This window comes from Camelus dromedarius, chromosome 3 (genome assembly GCF_036321535.1).
Source record: "Camelus dromedarius isolate mCamDro1 chromosome 3, mCamDro1.pat, whole genome shotgun sequence".
NCBI lineage: Eukaryota > Metazoa > Chordata > Mammalia > Artiodactyla > Camelidae > Camelus > Camelus dromedarius.
In genome coordinates, this window is record NC_087438.1 from 52,645,096 (window position 1) to 52,669,214 (window position 24,119).

The 24,119-nt window shown below is 41.6% G+C and overlaps 1 protein-coding gene and 1 long non-coding RNA gene across 3 annotated transcripts in view; one reads left to right on the forward strand and one right to left on the reverse strand.

Annotated features, from left to right (window-relative positions):
* LOC135319857 (uncharacterized) overlaps positions 1 to 20,833 on the reverse strand; it is a 49,314-nt gene extending 28,481 nt beyond the window's left edge. The window contains exon 1 of the long non-coding RNA XR_010378803.1: positions 20,384 to 20,833. This is a non-coding gene — a long non-coding RNA (uncharacterized LOC135319857). The remainder of the gene's footprint in view (positions 1 to 20,383) is intronic.
* A 16-nt stretch (positions 20,834 to 20,849) lies between these two features.
* The window catches only part of JMY (junction mediating and regulatory protein, p53 cofactor), a 61,906-nt gene continuing 58,636 nt past the window's right edge, over positions 20,850 to 24,119 (forward strand). Inside the window, exon 1 of one of the 2 annotated variants that reach the window (XM_064481905.1) lies at positions 20,850 to 22,296. In XM_064481905.1, the coding sequence (XP_064337975.1) occupies positions 21,256 to 22,296 (1,041 nt within the window). In that variant the 5' untranslated portion in view covers positions 20,850 to 21,255. The remainder of the gene's footprint in view (positions 22,297 to 24,119) is intronic. The other variant, XM_010975076.3, reaches the window with a different exon arrangement.

Genomic DNA, 24,119 nt, shown 5'->3' on the forward strand with positions numbered 1-24,119 from the left:
TGCAGGGCAATGAGATTTCCCTCTTTTTTTTCAGTCGTGATCCCCAAGATTCCAGGTTCTGGGCAGCTATCACCTATATTCAACTGCTTTGTCTCAAAGCACCTGTGTTATGAGCCATACAAGAAACTTCCATGCTGGCCACATAAAACAAGAGAGTAACTGGGGTCATTGTCCCTCAGCTGGTGTACAGTCTCCCGGGGAGTTCTGCCACATCCCAGTCCAAATATGCCTTTCTGCAAATGCTGAGAGACTGGGAGACAGTTACACGGGATGCCCTGCTCAGGAATGGTGCTCCTTAGTGTTTGCCTCAAGCCTATTATAAGACAAGGCTTTACAAGCCTGGCTCCTATCTGAATTTTATCCATGAAATCAAACATTGAATAGATATCAGAGAATGCTGTAACAGTCATTTTCTTAGCCAAAACACAGAAGGAATCTCCTGCTCGTCCCCAGGGCTGTAGGCTAGAGGGGGATAAATCTCTGTAGTTCATCTCTGACTCATTATTAACTTTAATCCGATTTTCCTTACTTCTCCCCTGCCTCTTTTTTGGGGAAAGAGAATTGATTGTTTTGTTGTTCCTATAGTTGTTATTATAAAAATTTGCTGTCAGTATGTTGTTTCTAATACTTGCCTGCTTTGGGTCCATCTCTTTTGTCTATTTATTTATTTACATTAATTTTTGAATAGGCACAAAATTCAAAAGTACAAAAATAGTAATAAAAAGTTTTCTTCTTATCCAGCTCTCCCAAATATCCAGTTCTGATCTCCAGTTGTAGCTGTCATTACTAGTTTTCTTGTCTATCTTAAGATTTTTCTATGCATATGTTGTTTTTTTAAAACAACAAAAATACCATATTAGTTATTAGCACGTTTTTCTGCATCTTGATTCTTTTTACTCAACAATATATCTTGACAATCACTTTACATATTAATACAAACAAATGTGCTTCATTCATTTTAAAAGCAACATAGCATTTCATCCCATGGTTGGGCTACAGTTTAATTTGTCCCCACCAGTGGACAGTTAGGTTGTTTCATTTGCTGTGATAAACCAAGCTAAAAATAACATCCTCACACATTTGTTTTGTCTGCACAGGTGAGTATATCCATAAGGTACTTTCCTTGAAGTGAACTCACTAGTGAAAGGGTCTGCATGTGTTTAATTTTAATAACTGTTGTCAGATTGTCTCCCAAAGAGGAGTGTAGTCATTTACTGTCCCCCTACCAATGTCTCAGAGTGCCTGTTTCTCCACACTTTGACCAACCAAGTGCATTATCCAACTTTGTTATCTTTGCTAATTTGATAGGTGAAACTTTTATCTTTACAATTCTAATGAAAAATATACTCCTCCTTTCCTGCTTTTATACCTCTTGTATCTTTTCTTGTGTTGCATGGGCTACTACCTCCAGAACAGCATTAAATAATCATGATGAGGATGGATAGCCTTGGCTTGTCCCTGCCTTTCATGGGAAGGAGCCTGAGGTTGCCCATTAAGCATGATTTGAGCACCTGGGTTGAGATGTAGGCGTATTGCCATGTTAAGGAGGTATCCATTTATTTCTGTTATTAAGAGGTTTATTATTATTTATATATTTTACCAAGAATGAAGCTTGAAGTTTTTCAAATGTCTCTCAACATCTAAGTTCATGCTTTTCAACCCTTCTCACCAACTCAGCCGTGTATTCGATCAGTCCGTGTTCAGCCCTTTACTTGTCCTTGGCCATCCAATCAGCAGTGGCCTCCATCCTGGTACACATGGTAGTGGATACTGTGATGTTCCACTCAGATCCCTCCCGCTTCACTGCAGGTGCTAAAAGCTCCTACCTACATCCTTCCCTGGGAATTCCTTTAGGTCACAGACTCTGCTCAGCCTTAGCCCAAGGTTGTACCTATCTGGCTGATGCGTGTGTACAAAGGGCGGCTGCACCATAGCCCCAGTTTGGGGGTGACTCTGAAAAACCATCCCAGTTCCAGAACTCCTGATAGAACAGGCTGAGGCTTTGCACCTGCGTTATGAGTCAGCTTCTCCCTCTGTTGCGGTCCTGCCTCCTTCACTTCCTTAAATCTGTATCTCCAGAGAGAAATCCTTATTAAACCTTCTGTATATGACTCTTTGTTTCAGTGTCTGTTTCTCGGGACCCAATCTAAGACACACAGAAGGCTGTGAGCCCCTTTGTGATAGATATTTTCCACTTGTCCCTCCAGATCGCCACTCCCTCCCACCTGGCTTTCTGCCCCTTGAGGCTTACTTGTGTCAATTACAGTAACAGGGCTCCTGAGCCCTGGCTTCCTGTTGGATTTAGTCAGTGGAGTGCCACCATCGAAGATCCAAGGGAGAGAGGAGGTAGGGTTGGATGTTTATTCCCTGATGGAGGTTTGCTGGGCCATTTGATTGATCAGATTGGCTTGCTCTACGTGACTGTCCTTCCATATTCTGGCAGTATCTGTCTCTTTTGTCCCCTCAACCTAGAGAAAGTAAAAATTCTATTACTATTATCACTTGTGGTTTTCCACCTGCCATACCTTTTTAACTAGTCTCCCTTATAAATAAATCCTCCTCAAATTATCCAGGTATGACTGTTCTATTTCCTCTGTGGCCTAAGATTAATTTATATACTCATCAGGTGTATGCAGCAAGCTGGATTCCCCTCATTGCTTTTTGCAAAGTTTTAGCACAGGAAGGAAGAGGATTCAAGGAAATAACAATAATAGTAGCTAATATTTACCGAGTCCTAACTAAGTGCCAGGAACCTTCAAATAAAAAATAAAACCAGATTTAGTTAAGGAGAGACTTCATTTGAAAGGATTATTGCCAGGATGGGAGGTGGCTGAGGAAGGGGCGATGGCAGTAGGAGGGGTCTAGTCTGCAAGGATCTCTAGGGTTAGGTAAGATGGGGTTTTCTTTTATGGAGCAGGGTAAACAAGGCTGGAAAGAATGTGAAGCGGGAGAGTGGGATGAAAGTGCGGCTGCATGGCTGATTTGAGAGTAGTTTAGAGAATGTTTACCCTGAAGTCAACCTATTTTCAGGAGAAGACGTTAAGGGAGGAGCTGCATGCTAACTTGTAGATGCGTCAAAGTTCAGGGGTCTGAGGGAAGGAGAGAATCCTAACCAAAGTTTAATTAACATTTCGTTTTGACTACTCAGTGGGGACTGAACAGTTCAGCTAATTATTTATGAGGCAAGAATGGGAATTTAGAGGGTCCCTGTCTGGCCATTATGATAGGTAAACAAGGGAGCACCTGAGATGTATGTAGGTCGTGTGGGGAAGGATGTCTCTTTGCAATAAACCATTTTCCAGAACACAATGGGTGGGGGCATTTCTTTCTGTCTTTTTTTTTTTTTTTTTAATTGAAGTACAGTCAGTTACAGTGTGTCAATTTCTGGTGCACAACACAATGTCTCAGTCATGCATATACATACATATATTTGTTTTCATACTCTTTTTCATTAAAGGTTATTACAAGATATTGAATATAGTTAGTTCCCTGTGCTATACAGAGGAAACTTGTTTTTTTAAATCTATTTTTATACATAGTGGCTAACATTTACAAATCTCAGACTCTTTAACGATAGCTATTTTCCAGGCTCACAAAGCTCAAGGTAAAATCCAACAATGTCAGCACCAATTTAAGAGTTTTATATGCATTCTCTATCTAATCCTCTCAACATCTCTACTTGTTAAGTATGTAGTAGGGTGGTTAAGAGGGTGCCAATAAATTTAGGCAAGTTACTTCAGTTTCCTCTCTGTAAAAGAGGATTAATAACAGTTCTGACCCCATAGGGTTCTGTGAGGGCTAAACAAAGTAATACACACAGAGATGTTTACAAGCAGCTTCTGGTGCAGAGTGAGTGTTCACTGTACCATATTAACTATTGGGGTAAGTAATTTATCCGAGTAAGTAATTAAATCCCTCCCAGATTGCACACTTTTATCCTCTCTTCTCTACTGCACTCCCCAAGTGGGGAAAAAAAAAGATAACGTCGGAGAAATTTTAGACAGAGTTATGATCAATTTTCCAGAGTTACTGTCTACAATTTGAGAAAAAAGAAGGAAACAGAATCACTTTTTTTTGTATTTCTCTAAGCTGAGGGATTTTGAGGAGGTAGCAGAAAAAAAAATTTCTTACCTCCTAGAGTTATTATCATGCTGTTAGCAGAGTCTGTGATCACTCCAGGCTGGCCCTGGGGCTGCAGCCAAGAGCCCCCCCCCCCCAAGTTATCAAGCCCTCCAGAATACCCCCATTCTATGTGGGGCGTGCCTGTATTTCTAGATGGAATAAGGCTGTAAAATTCTGCAAAACTGTTATGACTTAATTTCTGCTAGACCAATTGGCAAGAGCTCTTGACATACTTTATCATAGGGGTTGTTGTTTTGTTGTTATTCTACTACTAACTGTTAGTGATTTTATTTCTTCTCATTTGCTCTACCTTATTTTCTAAGAGGAATAATTTAGTCGAAGTATCTAATATTCTTCTCCCTCCTCCTGGATCTGACCAAGCTCTGGAAAATCTGGAGGCTAAAATGCACCACTTGGTTGGATATTGATAACAATGGGTAATGATGGCTAAGTTTTTAAGCATGATCACTAATTAGCACACATTTTATTTTTTGATATCTGGAGCTGGTCATTTTTAAACTCCTAATTCTCTATACAACAATTTTTTTCAGTAATAACCATGAAATCAAATTGATAATAGTAATGGCCAGAAAAATCGACAGTATGTTTTTTAATTTATTGAAATTTGTATGTATAAAACATGACAGTAAAATAAATAACAAAACAAAGATTCCATACCAAAAAAATGTAATGTATTAATCTTGTTTAATTACATTAATTTTAAGGGAAAATATTATACGAACATATTGATCTTTCACAGTAATGAATGATATTATGTTACTCAAAAATTGGGTTCACCAAAACTGGGTTTGCCTCTTGGTGAGTGTCAAGCGAAAAGGTGCAACCCAACAAAGGATCAGGAGAAGGAAAGATTTATTACTTGCAGTAAGTAAGGAGAACAGGGGACATCTTTCCCAAGTCAGTGTCTCCCAGAACAGAAAAACTAGGGAAGTTTTAAGCTAAAGATACATGCATATTCATGAAGGGGCCACAGATTCCAAGTTTTAGCTGATTGAAAGTCACAGTCAACAGTCAACATCATCCCTTAGGTTCCAGTTGATCTGGTGGTTAAGCTCTTCTGCCTAATCTTTACCATCTAAATAGAATTTGGAGTCTTTACAACTGATACATTACCTTTACTTTTTTTACTTCTCTTGCCTGATAACAGTCATTTGTTTCTGCATTTTTTTTTTTTTTTTGTCCCCCTAAGATCATTAATTACTGATCCCAGTTCAAGGGTAAGCATTGTGGCCAGGCTTAAATCACAAAATGGCTTAGGCCAAAAATGATATCTCATGTCAAGAAAGCTCTGCCTGGTTTTCTTTCTTTGGGGACCCTCTCTCTTATGTGCTTACAATTAAGAGGTTAATTGCAATTAAAAAAGAAGAATTCCAACTAAAATTAAGATATCATTTAAGTTAACTAAGATATTTTAAGTATGAACTAAAACTTGTTAGCTTTCTGCTTAGGAGTTCCAGCCTGCTCCAAATCATGAGTTTCAGTGTTTGCCCCAAACCCTTTATGAGATCAGGCCTAGCCCCTATCTGAATTCTGTCCACAAAACTAAAAGCTGTTTAGATATTAGAAAATGTAACGTTACCAAACAAAAATATTTCACCTCCTAGTTCAAACTGTTTCACTGTTTTAAATTTTAAATCCAAATAACAGCTCCAAGCAGTCACATAGAATAACAAAATCGAAGTAATTCAGGTTTTCTTTATCTTTACAGGCATTATGCCATCATTGTTCATCTATTGTTTAGATGCAGGAATATTAGTACCACCGGGGTCTCAGACATGAACTGTGTCTCCCTTGCCCCCAACCACCCTCCCCCCAATATAGCTCAACAATTCCAAACCATAGGAATTTATTTTCAAAATGAATTCTTGTAGTTCAGCCCCAAAAAGCCAGGGGCCAATTGTGTAACTGGGAATTCTCTAACTGCCATTAGAATACAATGTTCATTTTTAAAGTAAATAATAAAAATGCTAATTTGAAGTTTATATATATTATTCAACACTATGCAGCAGTTGTTTACAAATAAATAAAACCTTTTTTTAGGGAGAAGTATTTTATCACTGACATTGTTTAGAATTGCCAGTGCATGGCCGATTTTTATTACTGTTTTTTCATTCTTTGCAGACAATACACTCCAACATTACCACTTACACTTCCTCAGTCTTAGGGTGAAACTGATATATGATTGAGTATATATGATTAAGATACTGGTATATGAATGCCCTTATTCTTGGATTCTACACGCTGAAGTATCTAAAGATGGAGTTTAACAATGTCTACAACTTAATTTCAAATGGCTAAGATACACAGCACATAGATAGAGATAATGATGATGAAGACATTGTTAAATGTTAACACTTATTTAATATAAGTAATGATCATTGTGATGCAGGAAAATGGATGTGGGGCATGAGGAGGGCTGTGTCCCAGGTCTCAGATGAGCCCCTGGGACGTGCCCCGCCAGGTGTGGGTCCTTGGCTTTGCTCAGGAAAGGATTCAAGTGCCAGCCACAGTCGAGTAAATGTAGATTTATTTAAAGAGATACATACTGCATAGAGTGTAAGGCAAGAGAAAGGCAAGGAAAGAGGTGTGTTAATTGGGTGCTCGGGTTAAAGTAAAAGTAGGTACACACTCCGTAGACAGAGTGAGGGCCATCTCCAAACAGGAAGGAACAGAAAAAGGCCGCTAGGCGTGGTGTTGTCAGTTTTTATGCGCTCAGTAGCTTCACAGGCCTACAGGTGGGACCATTCCAACTTCCCTGGGGAAGGGGCTGGGATTCCCAGGAATTGGGCCACCGCCCATTCTTTGGCCTTTTGCGGTTATCCTTGGTGCCTGCAGGCATGTTACTTATCACAAGCTGTTACAATGAGCCTATAATGAAGCTCAAGGTCTCCTAGAAGTCAAACCTCTTAATCCTCAAGGCCAACTAGGAGTTGAATCTTCTGCCATTTTGGTGAGTATTCCACCATTTTGGTGTTAAATTGCTGTCATTCCTTGGGTGGCTATGCCCTGCCCCCTTCCCTCCTGTCTCAATTGTACTATTCTTTAAATTATTTTGAAATTTTTCATAATGAAAAATTGTGAAAAGCACTACCCACTGGCAAATACAATTAGAGAAAATATATATAAATATATACATTTATTTTTAAAATATACATATACATTTATATTTTCAGTTATGAATGGTGTCCGTTTTTCCTCACCAACTTTCTAACATATAAATATATTTTAAATCAAATGATAAGAGAAGTTTGAAATCTTAAAGAATTGTCATTCTCCAATTTTATGCAATCACCCAGTTTATGTTGAGATAATCTCTATAGTTTTTGATGTGATGACTGACTGTATTAAAATAATGTGCTTAAAATTGTAGCAGTGCAATTTTTTCAGCTTGAATAGGGTCGCAGTTGGTTGAGTGGGTTATTATCTATGGTTGCAATCCTTTAAAAAGACTTTCTTTGTATATCTATTTTGTCTAAGTAACAGTTTTTTAAAACTCAATTCATAAGTTCTCCATTTCATTTCATCCTTTTTGTATGGTAGTTATATAGTCGTTATATATCCTTTTATAACGTAGTTTGTTTTATTAATTTGAAAATCAATTGAACCTAATTTTTTTGTTTCTTTCTAGTCCTAACTTTGTTGATTCACCTTAGAAATTAAAACCTCCGTTTTCCCTCCCATCTGTGTCTTCTGTGTGTCTCCTTTACTTCTGACTCTTCTGGTGACCAAATGTGTGTGTGGATTTTCCCCACACCAAACAATTCTCTGCAACACCAGCTACAATTTAACTTAATTCTAACACTAATGTCAAGTCCCACAGGTTAAGGGCTCAGTTGCACAAAACTGCTCCAACCCCACTTTGGATACTAATTGCAAGCAGTAGGTCTCCAGGTTACTCATAACTTCTGTCCAATTTTGCTACAAATTGGAAGTCCCCATGACACCCTCCTTAGGTTTCATTAATTTGCTAGAGTGGCTCATAGAACTCAGGGAAATACTTAGGTTTACCAGATTACTAAAGGACATGGTAAAGGATACAGATGAGCAGCCAGATGAACAGATACATAGGAGGAGGTCTGGGAGGGTCCCAAGCAAGCACAGGAGCTCCTATCCCCATGGAGTTGCGGTGAGTCACTTTCCTATTGTGGATGTGTTTGTCAACCTGGAAGCTCCCTGAGCCCAGTATTGTTGAGATTTTATGAAGACCTCCTCATGCAGGCATGATCAATTATTAACTCCATTTCCAGCCCTCTCCCCTGCCGAGAGGATGAGGGGTAGGACTGGAAATTCCAAGCTTCTAATCATGGCTTGGTCTTTCTGATGACCATCCCCCATCCAGGTGCCATCCAGGAGCCTGCTCAGAGTTGTCTCAATAGAACAAAAAGTGGCCCTAGTGCTCGTACCACTTAGGAATTTACAAGGGTTTCAGGGGCCCTGTGACAGGGATGGGGTCAAAGACAAATATTAGAACAAGAGATGTTCCAAGTATTCTTTTCACTCCGGAAATTACACGAGTGTCAGGAGCTCTATGCTGGGAACCAGGGGCAGAGACCAGTACATATATTTTCTATTATCTCAGTGCAAGCAATGTCAATGTAGTCTCTAAATGGGAAAGGAGGAATAAAGAAAACATAATTGTGGAAAGTATTAAAACATCCACTTTCTTCTAAGAATTGAGTCCTTGATGTTATGAGATGGGCTTATTGTCATCAATTATATTACAAGTTTACTCTAATGTCTCTAACATGACAGATTTGGAAATAAAATCTATTGTTCTTCCTTCAAAAACATGTAATACTAAAAACTTCTGAACCCCTCAGATTCAATTTTGTGCTGTTAATTTAAAAAATATCCCAAAGTGGGATTTTCTGATCAACACTTTAAGATTTAAATACAAGGCAAAGAATGAGTAAGAAAAAAATAACACGTATAAATAAAGGAGCATAATTTTCAGGAAGTTGAGAGCTGTAGTCTATTATTAGGAGATCTTGGTTCAGTGTTTATGTTAAACCTAACCACAAGGACAGGGCTATGTGAAATCTAAACAAATTGAATCTAAATCAGTGAGAAGCTAAGTGATAAAATTTTGCAACTTTGTTCAGAATTAAAACAAAGGGAGAGGGAATTTCCTGGCCTCATGCCACAAAAACTTGATTCAGCATTTTTTAAATTAATCACACCCCTACTATTTCTACCAACTACAAAGTGTGCTTTTTAAAAGGAATGTTATTTTTTTGTTCAAGGTATTTTCCTAAAAACTTTCGGTGCTCAAGAAATGTTAGTGTCTATTATGTCATGTGGGATTTTTCCCAGTGTTAGAATAGAGGCTGGCTACATATAGAGGTTCCTGGTATCAAAAAATAAATTCAGTTCTATTCTATTCTATTCTATTGAATTAAAGAATGATCTCAGTTATCAGTGTGTTGAAAGAACGTTTTGTTTTAATAAAGCTAAAATTATAACAGGATTTGTAAAAAACTGGTCGGTTACATGAAAGATAACATTCTATTTGGTATACTCACATCTTCAAAATAATACTAATAAAGATGTCCCTAAAGCAGTGTTCACCAGTGAACCAGTGAATACTGGTGAACATCATTCTGCAAAATCTTCCACCCACAAGAGTCCCAGACTCAAATAAGATTAGAAAACCCTGAATACTCTGTATTTCACTTTAAGCTACACAATATACTTAGTGTACTCAAGGCTGTAAGTCCTAAAGTATAGAACCTATTTTTTCATTTTGTTTAGCACAGTGTTTTCCAAATGTGTTTTTTCTTTTTCTTCCATTGTAACAACAATGACTATTCTGCTCAATCAGATTTTCAAAAAACATTGCTTTGGGAAGCACTTATCTGGAGAGTGACCACGATGCTGAGATGTCTGGGAAATGAAGAAACTGAAACTGGGGAAAGAGGTGGAACTGGAACTCACACAGGCCTGCTTTCTAATCCCATCTCAGCCACATAGAACTTCCATGACTTTCTCACCTGTAAAATGGGTATGAAAATACTGATCTCGTGTTTTTGTAAAGATTAGCAATACAGCGCATGAAACATCTAGGCCAGTGTCTGGTACATAACAGTCAGTAAAATGTTATGCATACCTGTTTATTGTTAATCACTTCACCAGCATGAAAGGAAGCTGGAAAAAAGCATTTGGAGACTTTTTCATGTAGAAGGGGAATAAACTATTATTAACTTGTCTGGATGGCAGAAAAAGAATCAAAGGGCAGAAGTTGTAAGAAAGCATATCTCTGTCCTTAGGAAAAAGTGTTTTATGATTGAGCAGGCAAAGAGTGGAAAAGCTGCTTAATAAAACACTGAGCTCCTTATCACTGGCCACCTTAAAGTGACTGAAAAAATCACATAATAAGAAAGTTGTACATTAGATTCATAGTGGTAGAAGATCCCTTCCAAATCGCAGGTTTTATGATCCAGTATTACTGAGGTACTGCCTCTCCACCCATACCACATTTCAGGGGCTCAAAGCCCACAAAAATAAAGAATTACTGGGTACTGAACTTTTACCCAGAAAGCCCCTGCTTACCTTCTAAACTGGGGAAAAGAGGAGCATTTATAGACCATGCCTGTCAACTGTAAAGATTTGGTTGAGTCATTTAGTCATTCTAGCCATTTGTTTATGTTCAAAAGCATTGGGAAGCACACTTTGGACTGTTTAACTCTTCCTATCCTCCTGGTTCATTCTTTCCTTCCACTCACCTCATGCCTATATGCTCAAGGACCACTTACTCCAGTTGTCCACTTCCATCTCTCAACCTTCTCCAACATTCTACTACACATCTACTTCACTTTTATCTTCCCCTAACTTGGCCACCTAATAACAACACAACTTCAGACAGACCATTTCCTCTACATCTTTTAATTAAAATCACCAAGAAGATAGGGTCACATAGTAAAATAGAATAAAGATTGTTAAGATTCAGCTGAGAAATAGGAAGGCTTAAAGCAGATATGACTATCATGTTTGTAGTCATGAAGTTTTGGGGGAAAAAAAGCATTTATCAAATTCCAAATTATTAAATAAGCTGTGCCTCATTGAGCTTGAAGTAGTTCATTTTAGGTCTAAAAAATCCTCAGGTTAAGGGGTGGGGTTAGAACTCAGTGCCAGAGTGTGTGCTTAGCATGCACAAGGTCATGGGTTCAATCCCCAGTACCTCTATTTAAAAAAAAAAAAGGAAAGAGAAGAAAATTCCTCAGGATAGCTCTATGCAAAGATGGATGGATGAGTGTGCCAGATGTCTTCTGTTTCTCGCCCTTCCCTCTACCCCTAGATCCACTGTCTCCCCTTCTCTAGATTAACCTCTATGAACTGCCTCCTTGAACTCTTACCCTTTGGCTACCTGTTGGGTTTGACCAATGGAGAGCATGGCAAAAGATAAGAGGAAAGGGGGAAAGTACTGTTGGGGTATTATTCTCCTGCACCCTCTACATGGGAGTCACTAGAGGGTAGGTGTCTCCCTCCGCCAAAGATCTCTGTTCCTGTAGAGTGGTATTCTCCATACAGCCTCCAGTTCCAGGAACCAATCACTCCCCGTGCCATGAAGGGTGGCTCTGCTATTAACCTCTATGTCTTTTGTTTCCCTACACCCATCTTACACTTTTGTTCCCCCTCCTTTCATTAAACACTCCTTGAATTATCACAACTTAAATATGCAGTCTTTTTCTTTCTTTTTTTTGAGGGGGGTTGTTTTTATTTTATTTTATTTTTTAAATACTTTATTGTATTACTTAATTATTTTATTTTGGCAGGGGGTGAGGGAGAGGTAATTAGGTTTATTTATTTTCAGAGGAGGTACTGGGAATTGAACCCAGGACCTCGTGCATGCTAAGCTCTATCACTTGAGCTATACCCTCAACCCAAAATATGCAGTCTTTTTCATGTCAGAACCTAACTAATAATACCCATCTCCATTGCTGAGCATCATCTAGAGTTTAGGCTATGGTTCTCAATTGCTTGAATCTTTTACCAGTGGGCATTGAGCTGGACGTATGATAGGGCATAGAAGAGAGTACAAAAATAAGGGTGAGACCTAATACATGTCTATCACAAAGCTTGACATACTCTTGCTGGAATGTGGAAAAACTTGGCCACTTGAGTTTATGAGTGAGAACATAGAGAGTAATAAGTTGTGCCCTCAAGGCTGTAGGGTAACCAGAGGAGAGCATATTTAGTATGAACACTTTTATGGACAAGGCTGTACTGTGTCCAGGTGATTGGTTATGACCATTGTTAGCTTGCTTAGCATTCATTTCGTCTTCTAATTGTATCAAACATATCTCGAAAAGTTATAATATTTGAAATAGTGCCTGGAACTCAAAAACATCAAGAATCTCTGGGTTTAGTGTTTAAGCCTTGGATAATGCTTACTGCTTAATAAGGTCTTAGAAATTAGGATTAAAATGCAAATTCATTTGGAAGAAGAAACACTGATGGATTAAAGGCATAAGGCAATTGTTCTCAAATTTAAGAGTACCTAAGAATCACCTCAGAAGCTTGTTGAAAAAAATAGATGGCTGCCCCCTACTCCAAAAAGGGCATTTTTCTTTCAGATGTAACCTAGAAATTGCATGTCCAATAAGCTCTCCAGAGAAATTTAACACAAACTGAATGCATTAGGTTGCTATTTTATGGTATGTATTACTGCATAACAGATTGCCCAAATTTAGCAACTCGAAACTACACAAGTTTATTATCTGACACAGTGTCTGAGGATCAGGAACTCTGGAGTGACCTAGCTGGATGCTACTGCCTCAGGGACTCCAGTCATTTCAAGTTTCAACTAGGTGGAAGAATCTGACTTCCAGGTTCACTCATATGGTTGTCAGCCAGAGACTTCAGTTCCCCACCATGTGGGCCTCTCCACAGGGCTGCTCGCACCCTGACAACATCCTTCTGGCAGAGTGAGAGACCAGAGAAAGAGAGATAGCCCAAGATGGACCCTCAGTCTTCAATAACCTAATCTTGGAGGTGGCATACCATTATTTTTGCTTGTTCTATGGGTCACACAGACCAATCCTCATATCATGTCAGAAGAAAATAGTCATGGCTGTGAATTCCAGGAAGTGGGGTTGACCGTCTTGAAAGCTGCCCACCACACTACATTTGGGGTAATTCTGGCAAAAACGATCAATATCAGCTCATATTAAGAGCTGCTTCTTTCTGCACATTCAGATAGAACAGCTGATCCAGTAAGGAGAAAGAAAAGCAACCCAGCACCAGGCCAGCCCCTGTGGACCTAGACTCCAGGCGCTACAGATCAGGCGGGCTGAGCAGTGTGCCCAGGGTCAAGGGCCAGGCTTGATGCTGACGCCTGGTGTCTGAGCTCCTGTCGGCCGGGCCCATCTTGTCTCTCATTTTCCCGTCCTGAGTCTGCGCGATGGAGGTCTGACTTTACTGATATGGACTTGCTGCCTTGACCTGCAGAACCTCTGTAACTTCTCACTCCTGCTCTCCACACCCAGAACAGACTTCTCTGGACCTGGCCTCTGCCCTGCCTGCCTAAGGCACCGGCTGTGTAGACTTCCTCCAGGTCTAGCTGAAGCCTCCCTCACTGCATGCACTCTGGCCTGGCCTGACACCATCTGTCTTGATGTAAAACATCTACTGCTTCTCCCAGCCTCCCTGCTGGTGTGAAATTGAAAGCAGTCAGTCTCTATCATTAAATCCATTCCCTTTATATAAAAGGGTTAAATATTTTGTTGTCTATGTAGTGTCTGTACATTTTTTTAAAATTTCTTTCCAGAGGTGGGGAGGTAACTAGATTTATTTATTTATATTTTAAGTGGAGGTACTAGGGATTGAACCCAGGACTTCATGCATGCTAAGCATGCACTCTACCACTGAGCTATCCCCTTCCCCTGACCTTTCCCCTCCCCTCTCTGTCTGTATATTTTTAAATATCTTCTGTCCTATGTTTCTTATTCAATTTATTCATTTGTTTGTTCAGTCACTCAATGATTCCAACTGATATGATTTGTTTACCACATACCCTGCATATTTCCCAAGCTTGAAACCTCCCTCCCTGTTCACATATGCCATTCCTCTCCATTCAGAGGAGAGTCTTATTTCCTCTCCCCTTGAATCAGGCTGGCCTGTGACATACGCTGACCAATAGAATGTGGCAAAAATGGCACCCTGCTGGTCACAGGCCTGGGCCTTTAGAGTGTCAAGAATAAAACCATTGCATGCATATAGCATAATGTGAAAGAGTGTAAAGTCAAATTGGAACATGGAATCTTTTAAGAGTGGAGGTTTAGACGGTATTTTCACTTACTTGATTTTTTTTTCCATGGTGAGACTATTACTTTCACACACACACACAGAAAAATTTAAAAAGCAGCTGAGAGAATTTTTAATTAAGTAACTTTTAACAATCATTATATACCTATTAAAATTTAAAAATATATTAAATGTATAAACCCAACATTGTTGACTCTAATGTAAATTTACATAATACTGGATTATGAACGTAGAGTCATAAAACTATTCATACCTTTTGGCCAAATTCCACTTTAGGATTATACCTCAAGGAAATGACTAGAATGAAAAGAAGTAGTTTGCACAAAGATGGTTATAGAAATGTTATTTATAATCCTGGAAAGTTGGAAAAATCTCAAAAGTTCAACAATAGTGGTAAGGCTAAGTAAAACTGTAGGGCATTATCAAGATGGAAAAGTATGGAACACTGACTTGTGTGTGGACTAGGTGGGTACATGGACCATTAAGTACTAAACATAAGTGTACGCTCACTTTATGTCCAAATTTTTGAAATTGCAGATAAATGGATAGATGTCTTAAAGGATATGATATATTAGATATTGTAGAAAATACTAAACAATTGAAGAATATGGGTATCTGTATACTCTGATACATTTAGTGGTATAATTCCACAGGGACAGGAGGACAAATATAAGACTTCAGGTTACAACTGGAGAAAAAAATCTGTTCAGAACTGAGCTGACAGGTCCTTGTACAATGGAATTCTTAAAAAAAAAAAAAGATAGTAAAGCTGTATATTTATTAACATCTTGAAGACACAATATTAAGTGAAAAAGATAGTTTACAAAATAGTATTGATAGTGGTATCTTGTTTTATAAATAGGTACAGAAAGAAAGTATATACAGATACACAGGAAGGTTTTAACAGCAGTATCTCTAGGTAGCATTTAAAGTGTCTTGTTTCAATATATCTGTAATTTTAAATTTGTCTTCAATGAACAAGCGTTGCTTTTGTAATAATACTTAAGAAAGTTTTTCTTAATCTTTAAAGCTTTAAAGAAATGTTGAAATCCTTATTGAAGCATGCTATTCTTAGGTACTGTCAAACATTAAAAGCAGGTTTGTTAGATGTAAACTTTGTTCACCTTCTCAGTTCCCCTCAACCACCTTTCTGCAGGCACTTCCTGTATCCCACACCATCCACCGCTGCTGCCTTTGCAGACCTGCAAGGCTTCTGTTGGTGGTTGTTGATCTTTTTGGTGCTGAGTTACCCTCCATTTCCAAGCTTGGTTGAAACATTGCAGGGCAGAGACCCTGGCTTCCTGAAGGGCTGGATGATGCAACCTGGAAGTGTGAGCCCCCCATAGTGGGAAACTTGACTTTGGGAAATGAGAGATGGGAAGGAGCCAGGAAGACACAATCCTCCTTCTCTCTCCATTCCTATGACTTCCTAAGATGGGAGAGCAGTTTTCTCTCCCATCCCTTCTGGAGAAGACCCTCCTGCTGATGAAGAACATGCTCTGTGTGACCTACTTACTGGGTCGTAGGAAGCAGAGCCAGTATGGTCACCAACACTTTGCAAAGCTACACATCTTTCCTTACCTCATTTCTTCCTTTTTGCCCTCATTCTCACCACTTTAAAGCTGTAAAGTAAGGATACTTGGCCATAATAAAATACTAAACAAAGTAGTCATGGCAGACATAGATATGCACCACTCAGATTCGCCCTTCAAGAAAGTACGTGTTATCCAGCTGCAAGGACTGGGCTTAGCTGACAGCCCTCTGGCTGACAGCACCTACAGGATTCACCTCAGCTTTTGAGCTAAGGTCACATACTTCTCCAGGTGGCTCCTGGCCCGTGACTGATTGTGATGATGGTAGCCAAGATCACATTCTCATTGCTGGCCCCCACCCAGTGACAGAGCAAGCAGTGGTAGCAGGGCATAGCCATTTCCACCCAACTCACACCTTCTTTAATAATCATTGCTCCAGTTCCTCACTGGGATGGCAGAGATTGTCAGGTTGGCATCACAGGCTGACGATGATCCCATCCCCATCCCCACTTATCCTGCCTCCTTCACAGATGTCCCTCTCCATAAACCTTGTACACTCCTCACTCCCTTTCACTGTCTGCTTCCCAGAGAGCCCAGCTGGCATGGTTGGTACCAGAATTAGTCTGAGAAGCAGTAAGTTAGAAGCAGTAAGCAGTAGTAAGATGGGGTTTGGGGGCTGAATCATTCACAACCTGGCTAGTCACAAGCACTATATTCTGAGTGATGGGCAGAACACAGAGAGCCCCTGGAAAAAGCTGAGAGTCCTGTTTCTAAAATTTCCACTGGTGGTGAGTTGGGAATATGTACCAGTGGAGATGACTGCCATGGTTGGTGCAGTGATTTAGGCATTTGAAATGTAAGGGGAATGATAAATACAAGGATAATGAAATTGGAGGGTTGTTATCTGATTGTGTTGTCATCCTACAGACTGATAATGAAAAAGCTGTGGGTAACTAACATTGCTTACAGACCTGAAGGTCATTCTCTCAGGACAAGAGAATTTAACATCCAAGCTAGGCCCTTAGGGGATGTTGAAAACATGCTATGAGGGTGACTCCTGGAAACCTGCAAAAAGCAATGAGCTTCACAGAGCCTGAACTGAAATGTCTGAATTGCCATGGTATACAAAAGGAGAAACAAATAAAAGACTCAGGGAAGTAGGAATGCTGGGATGGATATGCTATGTGAGGTCAGAACAAAGTATGTTTCCCAGGAAGGTCCAAAGGATATGCCATTCATCAAGGTCGTTCATAGAAATGTGCTGGTGAGAGGGGCCCCAGCACCCCCATGGAGATCACTGTGGCTCTCCTCTGAAGACCAGGGTTAAAGGCAGAAGAAGTGGTCACAGAATTTGGCTCGGTGATAGCAACAGGGATGAGAAGGAACTGGAGTAATAGAGGCCATTTCTGGCATTTCACCACCAGCAGTCAGAGGGTCACAGTGTCCACAGTATGGGATCATTAATAGAACACAGCATCCCTAGGGGCCAAAAAGCTGAGCAGCCAAAAGACACTGCTTAATATACACAGTCAAAATAGAGCAGGAGTGGATGAGCAGAGGTTGAGGGAAGTACTCAAAGTAGTACTCTTGCCCAGTTTTCAGTTTTCAGACCTGGTACCCACTGACTAACGAGATGACTGACTCCCAGTGCAAAGAACTCTGCAATATATAATGCTTTCCCCAGTGCTTCCCCAAAGGGATCTAGGCCATGTACTTGAGTGACTGTTACCTGGGGAAAGGGAAATTCCCAGATGTTTTCAAGGACTGTTGGAGACAGAGTCTAAGTTGATTCCTATACCCAACAACAAGAAGCTTTATCATGAGCTCTGTGTTACAGCAAAGGAATACTGGGGCTAGGTAATAAATGGAATCTGGACCAACATCTGGGTCCATCAGGTCTGTGAACTCACCTAGTACTTATCTCTCTCATCCCCAAATATGTAATTGGGATTGACATGTGGCAGTTGGAGTAAGCCACATGTTTGTCCTGCTGATGAGAGCTATGATAGTAGAAAGTCAAGTGGAAGTCTCTGAAACTTCCCATCTTGCACCAAGATAGTGAAACAAAAACAGTATAACCCTGGAGAGGGATAGCAGAGATGAGAGCCACTCTTAAAAATGTAGGCATGGTGGTCCCTAGAATATCTCTGTTTATTTGATGGTCTAGTCCTTGTAGAAACCAGATGGATTCTAAAGCCTCTTGCTAGGTCAACCAAGAAATAGCCCTGATCACAGCTGCCCAGCCAGATTTAGTTTCTTTGCTAGAGCAGATAACATGGTCTCTGATTCACAATATGCAGCCATTGATTTGGCGAATGTGTATTTTTCTATCCCAGGCAGGAAAGAAGATCAGAAACACTTTGCTCCAGGGCCATGTTAGCTCTCCCTCTCTTTGTCATAATTTAGCCTGAAGACATCTGGACTGCCTAGACATATCGCAGAATATCATATTGATTTGTTACATTGATGATCTGGCAGGAGGAGTAAGAGGGTGTTGGCCTGCTGGAGACCTTGGGAAGACACATGCACTTCAGAGGAGGGGAGACAAACTACAAAATTTCAGGTACTTGCCAACTTAGTAAAGTTTCAGCACATCCCATGGTCAGGTGCAAGCCAGGACATTCCCTTCAAAGTGAAGGACAGATTGCTGCACATGCAGCCACCACTACAATGAGGAAATACAGTGACTGTTAAGCCTCCTTGGGCTTTGGAGGCAACACATTCAACACCTTGGAAAACTGCTGCAGCTCATATATCGGGGGATATGGAAGGTTCCAGCTTTAAGTAGGGCTCAGAATAGAGACTGGCTCTGCTGCAGAAGGTCTTCACTGCAGAGGAAGCAGCCCTGCTGCTTAGAACATAAATCCCGGCACACCCTGTGGTATTTGAGATGTTAGTAGTAAAAGATAAGGTGTGGTGTTCACCGCAAGTCCCAGTGGAAGAATCACAACCCATGCTCCTGGGGTTATGGAACAAGGTCACAATGTCGCTTTCTGTAGCTTTACTTATTCCCAGGGAATAATTTATACAGTCAGAGATTTCACTTGACAATCAGATACAGACCTAAAGAAAGAATTGTAAAGTACTACAGTAACCTGCCATGGGAATTTTGGTTTGTTTCTTTACATTTCTAGGATAACAATTACTAAGACAGAGGAAATGAGAAACATTGAAACAATCCTTTTGACAAAACACCATTGCCAGGGTATTGGGGGAACATACTTAACACCTGTGTGGCCACGAACCAATTTTCTCTAGCACCCTCGTGATAAGACATACTTTTATGTATGTGGATAAATATTGCAATTTTAATATACGTGTAAATTAAAATATATCCCATAAACATATTCTTTTTGCATTCATTCTTTTTCTTCTTTTTTTGTTTTTGTTTTTACATTCATTCCTAGGATTTATACTTACCTATAACATATTAGAAGAATAGAGCTGGTAATTATCTCATCACTTTTTTATCAGGAAAATTTTTCTATAGTGTGCTATTGTTTGCTTAACTAGTGATACAGGTTTGTAACAGGTTTTCTTTCTTCCTGCCTTTCACAAGTTATATCTCTGATTTGCATTTGAGAATTTCCACAAGTTCAGTTACTAGCTTTGAAAATTTGTAGTTCACATAAAGAACTGTAAGAAGGTTTAAAAACCGTTTCCCTTTTTGCTCATTCTGCCCTGCTGAAAGTCGAAAGTGCCCCCTTCCCTCCTCTCCTTTTTTTGGGGTGGGGGTGGTCAAAGCAGATCTGTAAGATCTAAAACGTCGGCTGAGCTACAGGGTTAAAATTTTAGGCTGTTTATTTAGATGTCGGAACAATACTGAATTAAGTGTGGTAACAACGCAAGGTTAAGCCAAACGGCTTCGCATATATTTCAGAAACATAGATAAAAGTAACAATTCCCATGTTACTTTACTGAGAATGCAGAATACCTGCAATATGAATTGAACACTAGCAGGAAAGAGAATGCAATAATATAAATTGGATTATAAAATCCACTAGGCAATTTTAAGAATGTGTTTCATCATAGCTGAGTATGAATAGCAGAATTCTTCAGATTTACATGGTTTTTTTTTTTTTTTGTATGTGCGTTCTGGGAACTCTGATAATTGAATACAATTTCAAAGGGCTCTAAGGAAAAAAAAAAGCGCTCAAGCCAGTGACCTCAAAACTAGATTCACAGCACAGTACACAATAATGCAACAGAACGCTGATGAACAGAAATGTAAGCATTCATACTATTAGGACGTGACTGAATTTTCACTTAATTTTATTTTGTTTTGGGGTTATACTCCAAAACAGACACTTCATTTCATATCTTAAAATTGTATCACAAGGGTGTTAGGAGAGAATTCAACAGCCTGCGGGGGGGGGGGGTCTCAATAAAATATAGCACATAGATCGCATAACGTTATCCCTCCGGGTGAATGGAGGAAAACTTACGCTTGAGGGTCCCTTTGAATAAATGGACTTGAAAACTCAGTTCCTCCGTTTCTATTCCTCCTCTCCTGGGTTCGGAAGCCACCTGTGCCTCAGGGAACACCTGCCACTCTTCCCGCCGGCGAATCGCCTGCTGCAGCTCGCAGGAGGAGGAGGCTTCGCGGAAGGAAGAAGAGTCGGGCTCGCAGCAACCAGCGGGCGTGGGCGGGAGACGCTGAGGGGCGGGGCCGACGCGCGCGGGCGGGGTGTGCGCGCCGCCGCCGTCGCGTCACCAGCGTGCGGCACGTGCCCGTGTTTACGTCCCTCGTGGAGCCGCCGACGTCAGCAGCCAAATGGCAACGTTGTGGCGATACTGAGGCGCAGAGTTTAGGAGTCGCATCCCTCCGTCAGGCCGGCTCCAGGCGGTCGGGAGGGGGAGGAGGAGGAGGAGGAGGAGGAGGAGGGGCGGGGAAATCAGCCCGGGCGAGCTGCGGAGAAGCACACGCCCGCCCCGACCACCTACCCGACCTCACGGAACCCGCACCTCATCTCCGGAGCGCCACAGACGCAGCACCGCGGCCTCGCTCAGGGGGCGGCTGGGGCGGGCACCAGGCGCTGCCGCAGCGCGGGGCTTGTAAACAGATCCCGCCACACGTGACCATGTGAACTACCTGCTCCTGGGACGCGTATTGTCTTTCCGCGAGCCGCGCCACAAAGGAGCGCAGCGGGTCCGAGCGCGGAGAGGCGGGCGAGCGAGCGGGGAGAGCCGGCTGGCGTGCAAAGATGGCTGAAGGCGTCCGGCGACGGTGAGCGGGGGGCGCGGCGCAGCCAGCCGGTGAGTTTTCTGGCGGGCAGGGCCGGCGGCGCCTTCCGCGCGGCCTGGCGCCGGAGCCACCATGTCGTTCGCGCTCGAGGAGACGCTCGAGTCGGATTGGGTGGCCGTGCGACCGCATGTATTCGACGAGCGCGAGAAGCACAAGTTTGTCTTTATCGTCGCCTGGAACGAGATTGAGGGCAAGTTTGCCATAACCTGCCACAACCGGACGGCCCAGAGGCAGAGGAGCGGCACCCGGGAGCAGGCGGGGGCGCGAGGGGGCGCCGAGGCTGGCGCACCCACGTCCGACGGGACCCGCAGGCCGGGCAGCCCGGCGGGCAGGGGTCGGCCCGAGGCCACTGCCTCGGCTACTCCGAGCAGGAGCCCTGGGCCCCAGAGGCGCCCGGCCTGGGCGGAGGGCGGCTCTCTACGGAGCGCGTGCAGCGTTCGAGGGGACCCCCTGCCGCGGAGTTTGGCCGGAAAAGAGGCGGAGAGCCCTCTCCGGAGCCCAGTGCGGGGCAAGTCCAGCCCGGTCCGTAGTGCATCGGGAGGCAGAGATGTGACGGGTGCCGCCGCTGCGGCAGCCCCAGCAGCGCCCAAGGAGGCCCAGGTGTCGTCGGTAAGGGTAGTCAGCGCCTGCGGGACGGTCGCCGAGGAGATCGAGGTGCTGGAAATGGTGAGGGAGGACGAGGCGGACCCGGCGTCGCTGGGGCTCTCGGACGCGGAGCAACCGCCGCCCGCCGCTGAGCTGGAGTCCCCGGCCGAGGAGTGCAGCTGGGCCGGGCTCTTTTCCTTCCAGGATCTGCGCGCGGTGCACCAGCAGCTGTGCTCGGTGAACTCGCAGCTGGAGCCATGCCTGCCGGTATTCCCAGAGGAGCCCTCGGGCATGTGGACAGTGCTGTTTGGGGGCGCACCAGAGATGACCGAGCAGGAGATTGACACTCTGTGTTACCAGCTCCAGGTCTACCTGGGCCACGGCCTGGACACCTGCGGCTGGAAGATCCTCTCCCAGGTACTCTTCACCGAGACCGACGACCCGGAGGAGTATTACGAAAGCCTTAGCGAGCTGCGGCAGAAGGGCTATGAAGAAGTGCTTCAGCGGGCCAGGAAGCGCATCCAGGAGGTAAGGACCTACTCTGGGCTCCAGTCATCGCTTTTGGTTACTCAACTGCCAAAGGCTGGAGCCTCGGTCTAGGCTGCGCGCTTTTGGGGCACTTGTTTTTCTAGACAAGAGAAAAGTAAGACGATGGGTTCCTGACCTGTCTCCCCTTTCATTCCTCTTTGGTAGGAAAACCGTGGCTTTCCTTATTAATCTGCCCTCTGAAGGAACTTTTAGTCTTTAGATTTCGGCACCCCACTTATCACATAGATTCTATACAGTGTAGTGCTTTGTTTACTACTAAGTACTGATAAGATTAAAGCCACTTAGCAGAAAGATATCCTGTAAATAAATAAAAACTGAGTGAGGTTTCTCGTTACCCCTCTTAAAGCTCTTTCTAGCAATAATTGCCCAGATTATTAACCTTACTTTCTTGATATCATGTTCAATTATTCAGAATGGTTTGTCTTATGGAGGAAAGTTGGTCAGTTTTTTAACTCCTTATGTAATTTGGCAACTTAGGCAAATTTTAAAATCATTTTTCTGCAGATTAGTGACCTGTCCAAAGAAAAAAGTCCCTCCTGACAATTGGATGCAAATAGACTGAAAGGTTTTATACGCAGTTTAGGAATACCTTAAGTCTTTAAGGAGGGCTCATGTTCAACTCCTGTTTTAGGGAGAAAAAAGGCCCTGGTTAGGAATGTTTATTGTACTTTGTACTTTAGGAGTAAAAGCAGTGCAAAAGCTTTTTCAAAGGAATCCTTAAAATTGCAGGAAACATCGGGAAAAGGTCTGAATGATTATACATAGGGAGCCCTACGTGTGTATAATTTGAGGTCCATGCCTATTGAACAGCTTCTGCGGAAAGAACTACTAAAAAGCATTTTAAAATATACTTAGTTTCCCTTAATGGGACACTAACAGATAACTTTCTCAAAGCAATTTATAATCTTTAGTATTAGTACTGAAGTTGGAGTTGGTGGGAAATGCCCCTTTTTATGGTGTTTGTATTCCTGACATTGTGTTGTGATCTGTCAACCTTGCCTATGTTTATGTAATACTTGAATCCTACTATTAATGCTAAGAAGCTGGAACCTCCTGGTTGCTTCTTGGAATAGTATATATTTTTCTTTGTGAGACGTCAGGATTTAGGAAATAATTCTTGTTCACTTATCCCACTGTGCTCTTTTACAACTTAACTGATTCCAGGTTTTCACTCCTTCCTGTTAGTTTACTTTATGCTAACTAAACATCATCCATCATAATGTGATCCTAGAGTTCCTGGGGTCTGTTTTTATTTCCCTTTTCATCATTTCACTTCTGGAGTCTGTGTTCTACCTTAAATCCTTTTTGGAAGGAAGTGACAAATCTTAAATGGTCACATTCTCTTTAGAGTTTTGTTAATAGCGACCTGCATGTCTTTTAAACTGAAAAGACAAAGTTTGTACTTCTTTCTCTTCATTTTACAGATATGTATTATCCCTTTTTTTTTCTTTTATTCACTTTCTGTTTTTTAGTCCCTAAGTGATATAGGCATGTCTGGTTTTGATTTTACTGATACTCAGAAAAAATAATTTTATCTGATTTTTTAAAATTCAAATTGGGTCAAAGGGCTGCTGAAACGTATAATTATAGTTTTCTTGAACTCATGTACATTTAAAATATATATATATTTTTCCTAATTAAGGTAAGAGTGACCATAATGTTTTATTCTCTTTAACAGAGAAAAATTTGAACTTTTAAAGTGTACTTTGTTTGGGAAACAGCTCAATAAATGAAGTTTATTATAAACTCATTGAACATTAAATACGTAACTTTTTGGTGCTTCACTTAGTTGGCTTGAGCAG